Genomic DNA, 13,215 nt, shown 5'->3' with positions numbered 1-13,215 from the left:
GAAGGCAATATTTATTAGACTTTGTTATAATAAAGTATAAGCAATATTATTTATAGTTGAAAGGTATGAAGTGAAGGAGGCAGGATGTCATAGGAAGAAAAAACCCATGATATTGTAATTAAAACGCTTAGATACCACCCTGGATATTATAGAATATATATCATATATAGAACATATTACTCCTTGTGCCTAAAGGGTGCCAGTCAATTTATTTAACAATTCTCGTGGATGGTAATGAAGTTTCTCATTAATTTTGTGAGTATCCTTAGGACGTAGATCTGCAACAGGATTTGACACTTCAGAAAAAGTGCTATATAATGGTACATTTAATAAATCAGATAGAAAAAACCCTTAAAAAGGCATCAGAAATCTGTCCCGTGATTTTTGATCTTGTTCTTTCAGCTCCTTTCAGTAAAACGTGAGAATGGCATAACTTGTTCAGCTCAGAAGATGTTATGACTAATTGCACTTGGTGAAGCATTCTTTCATGAGTGCTACAGATGAAATAATTTTATTTTCAGAGGAGAAATCTTTGCACGTAATGTGCAGCAAGTAAAGTGTTGGGAGTTTTTCATTTGGTTTTGGTTTTAAAAGTATTGGGTAGTTAATCCAATTTTATGCTTTGTTTTATCTTATCAGGCCTATGCATTGAACAACATAGGAGTCTTGTAGAAATGTTTTATATGAAGACTGTATATTCTTATTGTAGTATGGGAGGATAAACTAAGGTTCTTGAATGTTCTTTATTCTGCTGTGATCTAATATTGGGGATTGAGCATAACGGAGAGTTTTTGTATAACTGCATTTTCTACTCTTCACATTGCTTCGAAGAGAGTTACTTCTCCATTTTTCCCCTTATATGTCCCCTGTAGTCCTCTGCAAAATGATTCTTCAACATTTTAAGCCTAATGGCCTAACGAATACAAAAGCTAAAAGGAAACACGGCTCCTTTGTTAAGTTAGAAGCAAAGGAACTGTCAGCTGCTTATCACCTTGGCAACTCCACTATGCTTTCCATGTTAGGAGTGCAGGCCGAAGAATCGGAACAGATTGGTAATTAACATATTTCACTGCTTTGTCAACTTCCTCCTTCAGCAGATCGTTTTTCCTAAGATGGTGGCAAGCTGTTGTCGATTCCTGTGCTACTTCTGTCGAATTAGTCGTCAAAACCAGAAGGCCATGTTTGAGCATCTTAGTTACCTACTGGAAAACAGCAGTGTTGGACTGGGTACGTCATGTAGCTGTAACAGCTAAAAGCAAGACCAGAAGGAACTGTGACATCACAAGACTAGTGATACAGTCTTTCAGTTTGCTTTGTATAGCAAATTGAAGCATATGATGAAGCCTCTCTGAAGCTTAAACCACTTTGTGGTTTCACCTCTAACTCATTTTTCCCATTTTCCTTCCATCCTTATGTGTCTGTGAAGTGTATTAGAAACAGAGTAGTCTAAATTTGTGTTTTTTAATAAGTTGTAAAGTTTAGGATTAAATCCATACAGTTTGACATTTTTTTCCATTCAAAATAGTTGTGACTGGAAATCTAAGATTAAATTAACCCTTTTATGGTGCCTGTCTGTTTCCTCTAGATTCATTTCCCTTCCCTCTAAAGTTTAGGCCACTGATGTGATTTTCATATTTTTCTGATGGAACACTAACTGTATGTTTTTAATGTGTGTGCTTCAGAGTTTGTAACACAAAGAAAATTGTCTTGGATAGATAGATGGCTGTATTAATAAGGTATAGCAAGGCACGACAGCATGTGATTTCACAGTGCTTTATCTGTGCATGGTGACTATTTTGGTACCTGCATTTGCCAATATTGAGCACAGAAAATGGGATAAGACTAAAAGAAACAAAACAAAAACACTGAAGCTTGAAAATATCTCTTTTAGCTGAATACCGGCATGTTTTAAAATCTTGAATTGATATGTTGTGCAGAATTACACAGTCAGCATGTTGCTCTGCTAAAGAAATAGTATAATATTCCTCTGATTTGTTATGTTGTTAATACTGATTTCTTCATCTGCATTTAAAACCAGCGTGGTTGAATATGCTTATAGATATGGATGTCAAGTCAGAAAAAAATTTCAGCATTTATTTTAACGTTTGTCAAAACAGTTAACCTTGTTCTTAATTGAAGAACAGCCATACAACCTACTGGTGATATATTTATGTTCTAGATTCCAGTGTGATTGCTGCCCTCTGCTGTATGACTGTGATTACTGCAAACTGGATTTAATCATTGTATATTAACTTTCTTCTGCAGCATTTCCTTCAATGAGAGGTTCGACACCACTAGATGTTGCAGCAGCCTCTGTAATGGACAACAATGAGCTCGCACTGGCATTGGAGGAGCCAGATCTCGATAAAGTAGGTGCTCAGTCTGACTTACTTACCTATTTATTAAATAGTGCACCTGTGCTAGAAGGGAAACGGGCAAGTTTGGTGATAGTAGTTTTTGGATATGATCTCCTCAGAAACAGTTGCTCTAGGTATGTGCTGTCTCCAGGTAAGATTGACCGAGCAGTATTTTCCCTGATTTTGCTTTATGCTTAGTGGGAATCACAGCAAAAGAGATTTATTTCTGTGTTTTGCATCCTTTCACTATCGTTAGCAGGTAGAAAGGATGACAAGAAAAAAGGCGTGAAACAGGAGAAAGGAATATCAGGAAACATTGGGGAGGGGCAAATTTGAAAATTATGAAGAGAATGTGAAGAAAGGAAGCAGGTACTTTGACTTAAATCATAGAGGTTGTTGGGGATGGAGGTAAGAGCTAAGAGAATGGAAGGGCAGGTATCTGAAGAAGGGAAGTTGGAACAGGATTTTAAGGGTAGTTGCAGTAGCAAACTAAATTCAAGACTCAGGTCATTGGCAGTGGTTAAGAATAAAGGGAAATGTGAGGAGAGGCAGGATGAACTAGAAGTGGTGGGTAAAAGGATACAATAAACAGCATGAGGGTTCTTTGTATATCCAGGAAGGAAAACAGATTAAGAGCTGGAAGATGGGTGCACAGTCAGAAGAGGAGGAAGGCAGGGAAAGGAAGTGTGATATGTGCTGACACAGCACTGGGGAATAGAAAACAGAGGGGAGGGTTTAAAATGAATGGAGGAGAAATGTTAAGCACCTAAATGACACCCTCTCATAGGAGAAGCCTCTGTGCAGTTTGGGAGAATCCTGTGATGAGAGTAGAATCGGTTGTGAGGATGGTTGTGGTCACCATATGCTGTGGGAAAGGAAAAGCTGGGAAATAGAAATAAATGGACATGTGATGGGGATAGCTAAGAGAAGACAGAGACAAGAATATGAATGGGAAGGGTATGAGAGAGCACAGAAATATACTAAGTAGATAAAGGTGGTGTTTAGAACAGTTATCAGTTTTGTACCGCCTGCAAAATTGTTGAGAGTGCACCTTGTCTTGTTGTTAATAAAGATCTTAAACAGCATTGACCCTTGGGATATGCCACTAGTGACTGGAAGGCTACCAGTGACTGTCTTCTGTTTTCATGGAAGTGGAAATACTGTAGGGCAAGTCACTTAAATGGAATTTCACTGTTGACCATTAACTGCTTGTTCCTCATTTACTGATTACTTACCTTGGAGTACTCGGCACTGTACATGTGCTGAATGTTCAAACAGTAACAGGTCAGCTGCAACATACACAGTATTTTATGCTGAAAAATCAGGCTGTCTGTGTCTCAGACTGGGCTTCCCAATTTCTTTGGTTGTTTAGCTGTAAGAATGGTAATGTATTGCCTGTAATGTATTAACTTTGGTAAGTCAATAACTTTATCTCATGCTTTATATGGATGTTATTCAGTAAATAAATCTATATACTGAATAACAAGAAAAAAAAATGTTGTTTAGGCTATCAGTTCGATGAATGTGACATACATAACCTACTCACACAGTGATACGGCGTTTCTGTGTGACTGAAGTTTGTGCCATAAAGCCTGTGTTTAAAGCAAATAAATTACATGTAAATAACAACTTTTGAACTTTCGTCATTGCAAATTTGATCTCTTTTTGCTGCAAATGTGTGACTGTGTGGAAGGTAGAGGATTGCACAAGAAAAGTATCCCACAATCTGGCGACTTACTGTAGTAAATTCTGAATAGAATAAAATTATGGTGTTTGGTAGTCACATTATAAAATCTGAAAAGATACGGGAGAAGAGATTGTTCTGCCAGTCAACTCACATGCTATACGAGCTGCATCTCTAGAGTCCTACAAGTGTGTGTTCACTCATATCTTCTGAACTGATACTAGAAAACTATCGAGTCCTGTTAGGAATTGCATCCGTTTTCCACCGAGTCACTTCCTTACTGCATACTGTAATAAGAAAAATTTTCACATCAGCCCCTTTTTCCTCTGTCGCAGCCTTTTGGAGGCAACTTATATACTGTATCAGCAGAGCTAGAAGTTATCTTCCTGAATTCATAACTAATTGCTCTCTTAGGGCATTAGGTCACGACTAAAAATGTTCTCATGGATGGTGGAATTGCTATAGGGCACTTGAGCAGAACAACGTATCTCCCTTTTCCAAATAGAAAAACCTATCTCCCTTTTGCCACCTGTTTTTGGCTGCCTGCCTTTGTAAGAAATGATAATTTGCATCTCTTTTTACAGGTTCATGAAGGGTTCCTGATGTTCACTGCCTATTTCAAAATATATTTAAGTACTATAATCATGTTCATTTGTCGTCCTTTGTGTATTCTAAGTAAAATAAAAAATCACATGTTTGGGCAAATTGTTTCTGCAAATTTCCTTCTAAATGATTGAGGAATCATTCTGTACATGTTTCAGAAATGCAGTTTACTATAGTTAATGAAATTTGTCATCATTTATCAAAGATTTCTCATAAAGATATTTCTTTAAGAATATTTCTTGATAAGAAACGCTGTGTTAGGAATTTACATAACACCAAAAATTTTAATCTTTCTGGTTTCAGACTCCTAAAACTGTTCACTGATATTTAAATAGTACTTTAACTGTTATGTACTGTAAAAAAAGATCTCAATTCCACAGTATTTTATTCTACTTTCACATTCCACATTTATTCATGTTGTATTGTTGTGTCATCATATAATTAGGTAACTTCAGAAATAAAGAGTGCTTGACTTTCTTTCGCCATCATAAAAAGCAAGAACTAGAAACTAAGACTAATGCGATAATGAGCTACGTTGGTAGTTTCTCAGGTGGAACACCCAGGATATAAAAACCTTATTAAAAAAAATTACTATGTTTGTTTTGTTTCATACTTATTTTTAGAAATATAGTTCTAAACACACAAATAAATGATTGCTTCTGCATTGTAGGTTGTTACCTACCTGGCAGGTTGTGGCCTGCAAAGTTGTCCGGTATTGCTGGCTAAAGGATATCCAGACATTGGATGGAATCCAATAGAGGGTGAACGTTACCTGTCATTCTTAAGATTTGCAGTCTTTGTTAACAGTAAGTATAATTTCTTGGCATCCAAATTCCATCAAAAGCTTTCCTTAAAATTACTTTTCTAACCATGAAAATGTGTTAATGGATGAAAAGAGGTTAACGCATACTGTTCTCATTACGAATACAAGATTATTGATATATGAACCTTAGTGTAATTTTTTGAATCTTCAGTTAGTTGCAGTTAGTTAGTTTCCTTACTCTTTTTGCAACTTTCATAATTTAATAGAGTAACCTGTTAAGGGAGCAAATGATGTTAGGAATTCTTTCAGTAAGTAAACTGTGGTATTTACATATACCACATATACTGGTTATAAACATAACCAGTGAGCACTGATTTTAGACCTTTCTTGGCCACTATACCACCATGAGATTTAGATGTTTGTAATTAAGGCACCTTGCATTACAAAAAGCAAATTTCCAGTAGGTCACGTGTTTACATAGTTCTGAGGGATCAGTGTTTGTAAAGCACCCTGTGTACCTTAAATCTGGTGACTTAAAAAAGAAAAAATCTTCTCCTTTGATAACTGCCTTATACTCGCTTCTGTGGACAATTTCCTTGTGAAATTTATTAAATAAATATGCTAAAATCAAATTTAGATTATCTGAATGCAACTAAACAAAAAGCAACCTACAGTGTGTATTTTTTTCATCAAACTAGTAATTTAGATTAGACATTAGATGAGATCAAAAGATTTGCCTGTTCACCATGTATCTGCTCTGCCAACGTGGAAAGTGTTTTAAAGGACAGCTAGGGACAGCCAGAAGGGAAGTAATTTTAAACAGTCTAGCTTTTAGATTTTGGCTGTTCTGTTCACATACTCTTGGTCTGAAATAAGCAAATGGTACCTAAAACAGAAACAATAAATATATTTACTCTAAAGTTTAGTAAACATACCTGAAGTATGTTCATTACCTAAGTCTGTGGTAAATTAAGATAAATTTTTAACATCTCGATCTAAACTGTATTGGAAATAAGCCACTCAAAACAATATTGGTAGGGCTGCTGTTAAACTGAAAATTAGTTACATTTTATAATTTTATTTGTATTTGCTATTTGATTCTGCAAGATCAATTCAAACAGCACCTTACAGTTTTTAAAGGGGTTTTGTATTTGCCTTCTCAAAAAAATACATGAAACATCCAAGGATTCAGGGGCATCTGGTAACTGTAGCTGAAAGCTGTGCGTGTTTTGTTGATTGTTTGCATATCTATAGACAGGTATGTAGTGAATCTTTTTGAGATCAGATTGTACTTAATTCATTATTTTAAAAACCTTCACTTAGAAGATTTTAACCAAATGAAACTAAAATTGTTGACTAAGTTTTAAAATCATGCTTTTTCCTTGTGGTATGAAAATAAGGTGAATGAAAAGGAGAAAGGAAGACAAAAAAAAGACAGAATCTGTGCAAAGTCAGTAGGGAGGGTATAGAATTATTCAGGTTGGAAAAGACCCTTAAGATTATTGAGTCCAACTGTAAACCTGACACTGCCAAGTTCACCACTAAACCATGTCCCTAAGGACCAGATCTCCACATCCTTTAAACACCTCCAGGGGCGGTGGCTCAACAGCTTCCTTGGGCAGCCTGGTCCAATGCCTGACAACCCTTTCAGTGAAGAGATTTTTCCTAATGTCCAATCTAAACCTCCCGGCTGCAACTTGAGGCCATTTCTTCTCATCCTGTGTTCCATATCAAGATCATACCAGTGTTTTAAGTGGGAAAAATACAAGACTTACATGTTTAAAGTAATTAGCTGCTCCTTCTAGAGCCAGTCAGTCTCAGTTATCTCACCTACCATTGCCTTCTGTTGACTCTGACTTCCTGGTAGCACCACTGGTGCTGTCAGCTAAACCACAGTTTTTAGTCCCACTTTTTTGGTGGCTGCTAAAGCTGCAACATTCAGCTTAATATAAGCTTGCTACTTGCATTTTTGTACTGGTTTAGTATTGTAGCTTGCACGTAAAATATAGATACTGATGATCCAAGCTATGGACATCACAAGTTCAGTGACTGTGAAGAGTTTCTTTTCCTGTAATTTGTTTTCATCCTACATGTCCTGTTAATTTCATATCATCCTACAGATTATCAGTATTCTTATAAGGTAGCCACTGTGAATTTCTAAACAGTTGCATTTAACCATAAGCTGAGCTTTTGACCCAATTGTTATTCCTATCATGCTTCCATGTGCCACTAACTACAGTCCACAAAGCAGTTAGTTACGTACAAAGAGTTTATATGAAGGTTCCTTTTCCTAATGACTTTTATTCAGCAAACATCTAGATTACAACTTGTCTGCCTGTACTGAATTTATACAGTAGTTAAATGCACTCTTTCCCCTTTTCAAATATGCATACATTCTTCCACACAAAGCTGTTATAAATAGGATTGTTTCAGGCAAGCCATGGCCTTTAAAACTGATTTTAATGTGATTTTTGTATATAGAAAAGATGAAGTAATCGATTTCAGGCTTTAAGTAGTGAGCAGAAAATTTGACGAATATGTAAACATGCAGTAGAAAGAATCAGAGATTTTACTGTATGTATATTTAACCTAAAATACAATTTGTTATTCTTTAGTCATACGGACAAGATTAAACTCTGAGATGAGTTTTCCACTGATGAAGTACTAAGGACATAATGTTAAGCAATATTCTTTGATTCAGTTGGTCCATTAAAAATCAGATAACTCTCCTGCCCTGTACTAGGTCTGGCTGGGATGGAGTTAACTTTCTTCATAGCAACCTGTGTAGTGCTGTGCTTTTCATTTATGGCTAAAATAGTGTTGATAACATACCAGTGTTTTGGCTGTTGCTGAGCAGTGCTTGTGCAGCATGAAAGCTTCCTTATGTGTTTTTTTCCCCACTCTGCCCCTTCCCCTGCTTCCCCGACCCCAGTGAGTAGGTTCAGGGTGGGTAAAAGGATGAGAGGGGACACGGCAGGGACAGCTGACGCAGACCGACCAAAGGGATATTCCATACCATGATGTTGTGCTCAGCAACACAATCTCAAGGAGAGGAGGAGGAGGAGGGGAACGTTTGCGGTTATAGCGCGTGTCCTCCCAAACAGCCATTACACATGATGAGGCCCCGCTTTCTAGGATTGGGCTAAATGTCTGCCTGGGAAGTAGTGACTGAATTTGACTTTTTGCTTTTCTTGCATGCATAGCTTTTGGTTTCACTATTAGGCAGTTGTCATCTCAATCTATTAGTCATCACACCTTCCTTCTATTTTCTCCCTGTCCTGCAGGAGTGGGGGGAGAGTGAGAGGCTGGGAGAGTTGGCTGGAGTCAAAACCTCCTTCCTGCCCTCCCCAACAGCAGACTTCTTGCCTCTTGGGACTATTAGTACAAGAGAGAGTAGTCTTTGCCATAAAAAGCAAATTAACCTTCTAAAGTGAACCTTTCTAGCCTGAGTATAGTAAAAGTTTTGCAAGGCAAGTCTACACTGTCACTTTTAACCTCGGTACATTTTTGATAAAGCACATCCAATTCTGCCAACTTGATACAATTTTGTTTTCAAAAATAAGGATGAGGGTTTGTTTTATATTTTGTAAAATTTAGGGGAAAATGCTGTTTTCTTCTGGCTTAAGGATACCTTTCAGGAGAAAGAATGTATAGTGCTTTTTGGTCCTCAGGTGAAAGTGTTGAGGAAAATGCAAGTGTTGTTGTCAAGCTCCTTATTCGACGGCCAGAGTGCTTTGGACCAGACCTTAGGGGAGAAGGAGGAAATGGTTTGCTGGCAGCTATGCAGGAAGCTATCAGGATTTCAGAGAATCCTGCTCGTGACGTTCCCTCCCAGGCATATAAAAGAGAAGGGTAAGCAAATGTGAATGCTGCTTTGGCAAATGACGATTTAATAGCTGGTTTAATCACGCTTGCAATATGTGGATAATCAGCCCTGTTGTGTAAGGCATTATACAAACATAGAGCATTAGAGATTCACACCCACAAGCAGTTGTCATATGGAATTCATAAAGCATGAGCTAGGTAAAAGTGGAATAAGAATTACAGAAGAGAAGAAGCCTGAAGGGCAAAGCAAAGGAGAAGGAATGAAGCTAATGTAAAGTGAAAGAGGAGGATGGAAGGCTCATGTGAAGTCAGTTATTACTGTTCAATTGCATGCTTACTCTAGGGATAAAAACCCTGTAATCCAGAGCCAGAAGAAATTAGTATATCTGATTAGTAGTTTCTGGATCATGGATCTAGCTCCAGAGAGGAGCTATAAACTTACATCAACAAAAATGCTCACTGGTATTGTTTGCCTTCTAGTGAGGAGGAGGAGGAGGAGGAGGAGACTGTGCACATGGGCAATGCAATCATGTCATTTTACTCAGCTCTCATAGATTTACTTGGACGCTGTGCACCAGAAATGCATGTAAGTTCATTTTGTCACTTGCTGAGAAATGTAGGCCTGTAAAGAGAACCGCACGCCTAACTAAACTGTTCTCTGTTCAAAGGCTTCTTCCCTTCAGGAGGTGGGCTTTATTGCATTTCTCATTGTATCTAGACAGATGTGTTCCCTGCAAGCTGTTTATAAAGAATCATGGTCTTTTGATTCCTTATGCTTTTTTATTTGTCTAAAATTTTAAGGAGTCTTATGTGAATATGGAATCAAAGCAAAGATGAACTACTAGTGTTGCACATTTATACTACAATGAAGTTTCTGAAACTGGCCTTTTACTGTTCTCTAGAAAGCCATAAAAATAATTTTTATAAGAATGTGATACCATGCTGCTTTTGTGTGCTGATGAATTATGGTATCTACACCACAGGAATATATAGAAAAATGTGTAAAATAACTGTTTTGAGTGTAATATCTGTAACAGGCAAATGCAAGGCTTGGTTTTAGTTAGACTGACTTTTGCTTGTCAGTATTTAAAATTCTTTAGTAGTATAAATCCAGCTGAAAATGCAGTATGTATCTCAACACAACAAGAAGCAAAAGATTTGGCTTGTAGCCTCCTTACTTACTATTACCAAAGCTATTATTAGCTGTAAAGCTGTATGTAGCTGTCTGTTGCCAGAGATGATAGTTTCATGTTAAGAAAATCACCAGAAGAGATTTTGAGAGACACAGGTTGTGAATACTTAATTTCTGCTAGAAGTTGAAATGGTTACCTTGTTAATGCTTTTTGAAATTTTTACTGCATGGAAATAATAGAAAAATGCATAGACAGGTTTGCATCTGTTCATAGTGTGAAGAGGCAAGCTCAAAATTTGCCACTGTATGTTCTGTAAGTAACATCAGACTTTCAGAAATATTCAGTTTTATCACTTTATCTGATTGGTTTAGGAATCTTATGCATGTGGGGTTTTTTTGTGTTATAATAATGTGTTGAATTTATAATATTGTGAAATTATTGATACGATGTCAAAATTAGGACAGATTCAAAATTAGGATCAGCTGAAAATTGGCAACTCCATTAGAGTGCTGGGAGAAATTTAATTTCTGTGCATTTTTTCCAGTGTTTGAAAAAAATCGTATTAATGTTTGTGTTTGGGGAAATTTTTTTCTTCTGTTCCTCAGTACTAAATTTCTTAACTGATAAACTTTTTCTAACAGCTTATTCAAAGTGGAAAAGGGGAGGCTATTCGAATCAGGTCAATCCTTCGATCTCTAGTGCCAACTGAAGATTTGGTTGGGATTATAAGTATACCACTAAAGCTGTCAACAGTTAATAAAGGTAACATCAATACTTTTATTAGACCCGTTCATCCTTTTGTAGAAATCTCATAGCACATAAGCTTTTAGGTGTAAAAGAGAGCAGTTTTATTGGAGTTGAGCACAAGCAGAGAACTGTTCTTCAGATTTTAATCAGATATGTATCAATTAGAGCTGCTCCAGTAGAACAGATACTCCTGTGGAGCAGAGAATGTAAGAACATAAGAAATACTTTACAGGATCAAACTAATGAATGGATTCCCCCTTTCTTAATCAATCTAACTAAATCCCTCTTCTCTACACCACTATCTCACACATCCTTTGAGACTAAAGATCTCTGCCTGCCTCCACAAGGTCCTCCCATAAGGTATAGACAAGTTATCATGGAATCCTCTTGCACATCATGAAGCTACTCAGCTTAGTGCTTAATACAGCAACCTCCCACTTCCACTGTCTGCTTCTTCATATCCTTGGAGACCTTGTCTACCACAGGAGAATCCTATGTGCAGTGGGACATACTGACATAGGGTGGAGGAGTGGTTCTTCTCTTCAGAGATTAGATCCTTCCTTCCCAAGTAGACACTCATTCCCCAAGATTTCTGTCCTCAGTACCTCAAGGGTTGCCACTGTGAAGTTGAGGCTATGCTGCTCTGTTGCTGTAGGACCTGTCTGTTTTTCTTACTATTCTGATTCATCCATTCTCACCTCTGGAGAATGAGACTACTCTCTGAAGACCCAAACACTGTGTACTGTGCGTACACATAGAAAACCTGAACCCAGGGCATGGCAGGGACCTGCTGCTCTCTCCGCATCAAACTGCATGGCTGCCAATCTGTACCTGGATCCCTACCTGTCATCGAGGTTGAAATTGAGTTTTTGTCAGTAGAACTAAGAGCCTTCTTATAGCACTACCTGTTAAAGTCAATGAAGACTCTTGAGTTTTCACCTTCTTCACTCTGGAACTCAAAAATAATTCAAAATCAGGGTTCAGAATGCAGAGGTTTACTGATGGTGGTGCTCTTGTTTGTTACGCGACTGCTGATTCCTTCCTAGAAGTGGTTGATGTGGTTATCCAGGGTGGATCTATTTCCGCAAAATAACTTCCAAGATAACCATACAAACTGAAATTTTCTATAAAGCATAAACCCAACAGAGGATGAGGTTTTTATGGCATGTGATCTCTATATTTCCTATTAATTTCTCCATGTTCCATGGGCTATAAACTACGAGTCTGTCATTTTCTTCTAGGGCAAAATAACTTTATCCTCCTTCTGTTGTATTTTCTGTTTCACAGGAATTATCTATTCCCTTTTAGTCAGAGATGGTTTATCTAATACACAGATAACTTCTGTGTTATTGTTGTCTTCCCTTGGATTACATGTTCTTTCTAGTCTAATTTACAGGAGACAAAAATTAAAATCCTTAACCTTCTTTGACTTCACAGTTGCTGTATGTTTAATTTTAGCATATAAACATTCTCTCTGATAATAATGAAGCAAGTAGAATACTTTACCATTCATTCTTAAGCTTTTATTTAAGAGTGAAATGTTAATAAATGACAAAATAATAGGGGTTTTGAATAATAAAAAATTAGTATTCTTCTTCAGCACACAAGAAAACCGAACAAAAATATAATTTTCAATGAACATGTGATTTTACACATTAACTGTAATTATAGGGTCTTTCATTGTCTTGGTGTTTCTTGCTTTATCAGTTATATACTGCTAAAAATTGCATTATATATTTGTGTAGATGGCACGGTAAACGAGCCAGACATGTCTGCAAATTTCTGTCCTGATCATAAAGCACCCATGGTACTCTTCTTGGACCGTGTTTATGGTATTAAGGACCAAAGCTTCCTCCTTCACCTGCTGGAAGTTGGATTTTTACCAGATTTAAGAGCCTCTGCCTCTTTGGATACAGTAAGTATTTTGCCATGGAGTTTAGGTGCAGTGGCTGGATATAGTGGCTCTGTAAGTATAAGATGGAACTTCAATTCAAAAGATCTTTTTTTTACAAAAAAAAGGGGTAGTATAGGCTCGCTATAAATACAAAGAGTAATAATTCAGATACTATTAATTTATAGAGTTTAAGTGATTTAAGCATTCAG

General features: G+C 37.0%; 1 protein-coding gene across 1 annotated transcript in view; it reads left to right on the top strand.

Annotated features, from left to right (window-relative positions):
• RYR3 (ryanodine receptor 3) overlaps positions 1 to 13,215 on the top strand; it is a 254,437-nt gene that overhangs the window by 154,230 nt on the left and 86,992 nt on the right. The window contains exons 41-47 of the mRNA XM_075103206.1: positions 1,095 to 1,227; positions 2,266 to 2,369; positions 5,315 to 5,450; positions 9,079 to 9,259; positions 9,713 to 9,818; positions 11,007 to 11,127; positions 12,858 to 13,027. Of these exons, the coding sequence (XP_074959307.1) occupies positions 1,095 to 1,227; positions 2,266 to 2,369; positions 5,315 to 5,450; positions 9,079 to 9,259; positions 9,713 to 9,818; positions 11,007 to 11,127; positions 12,858 to 13,027 (951 nt within the window). The remainder of the gene's footprint in view (positions 1 to 1,094; positions 1,228 to 2,265; positions 2,370 to 5,314; positions 5,451 to 9,078; positions 9,260 to 9,712; positions 9,819 to 11,006; positions 11,128 to 12,857; positions 13,028 to 13,215) is intronic.

The sequence above is a fragment of the Phalacrocorax aristotelis genome, chromosome 9, assembly GCF_949628215.1.
Source record: "Phalacrocorax aristotelis chromosome 9, bGulAri2.1, whole genome shotgun sequence".
In the NCBI taxonomy this organism is placed as follows: domain Eukaryota; kingdom Metazoa; phylum Chordata; class Aves; order Suliformes; family Phalacrocoracidae; genus Phalacrocorax; species Phalacrocorax aristotelis.
Note: the sequence above shows the minus strand (reverse complement) of the source record. Positions and strands in the feature narration are given on the sequence as shown.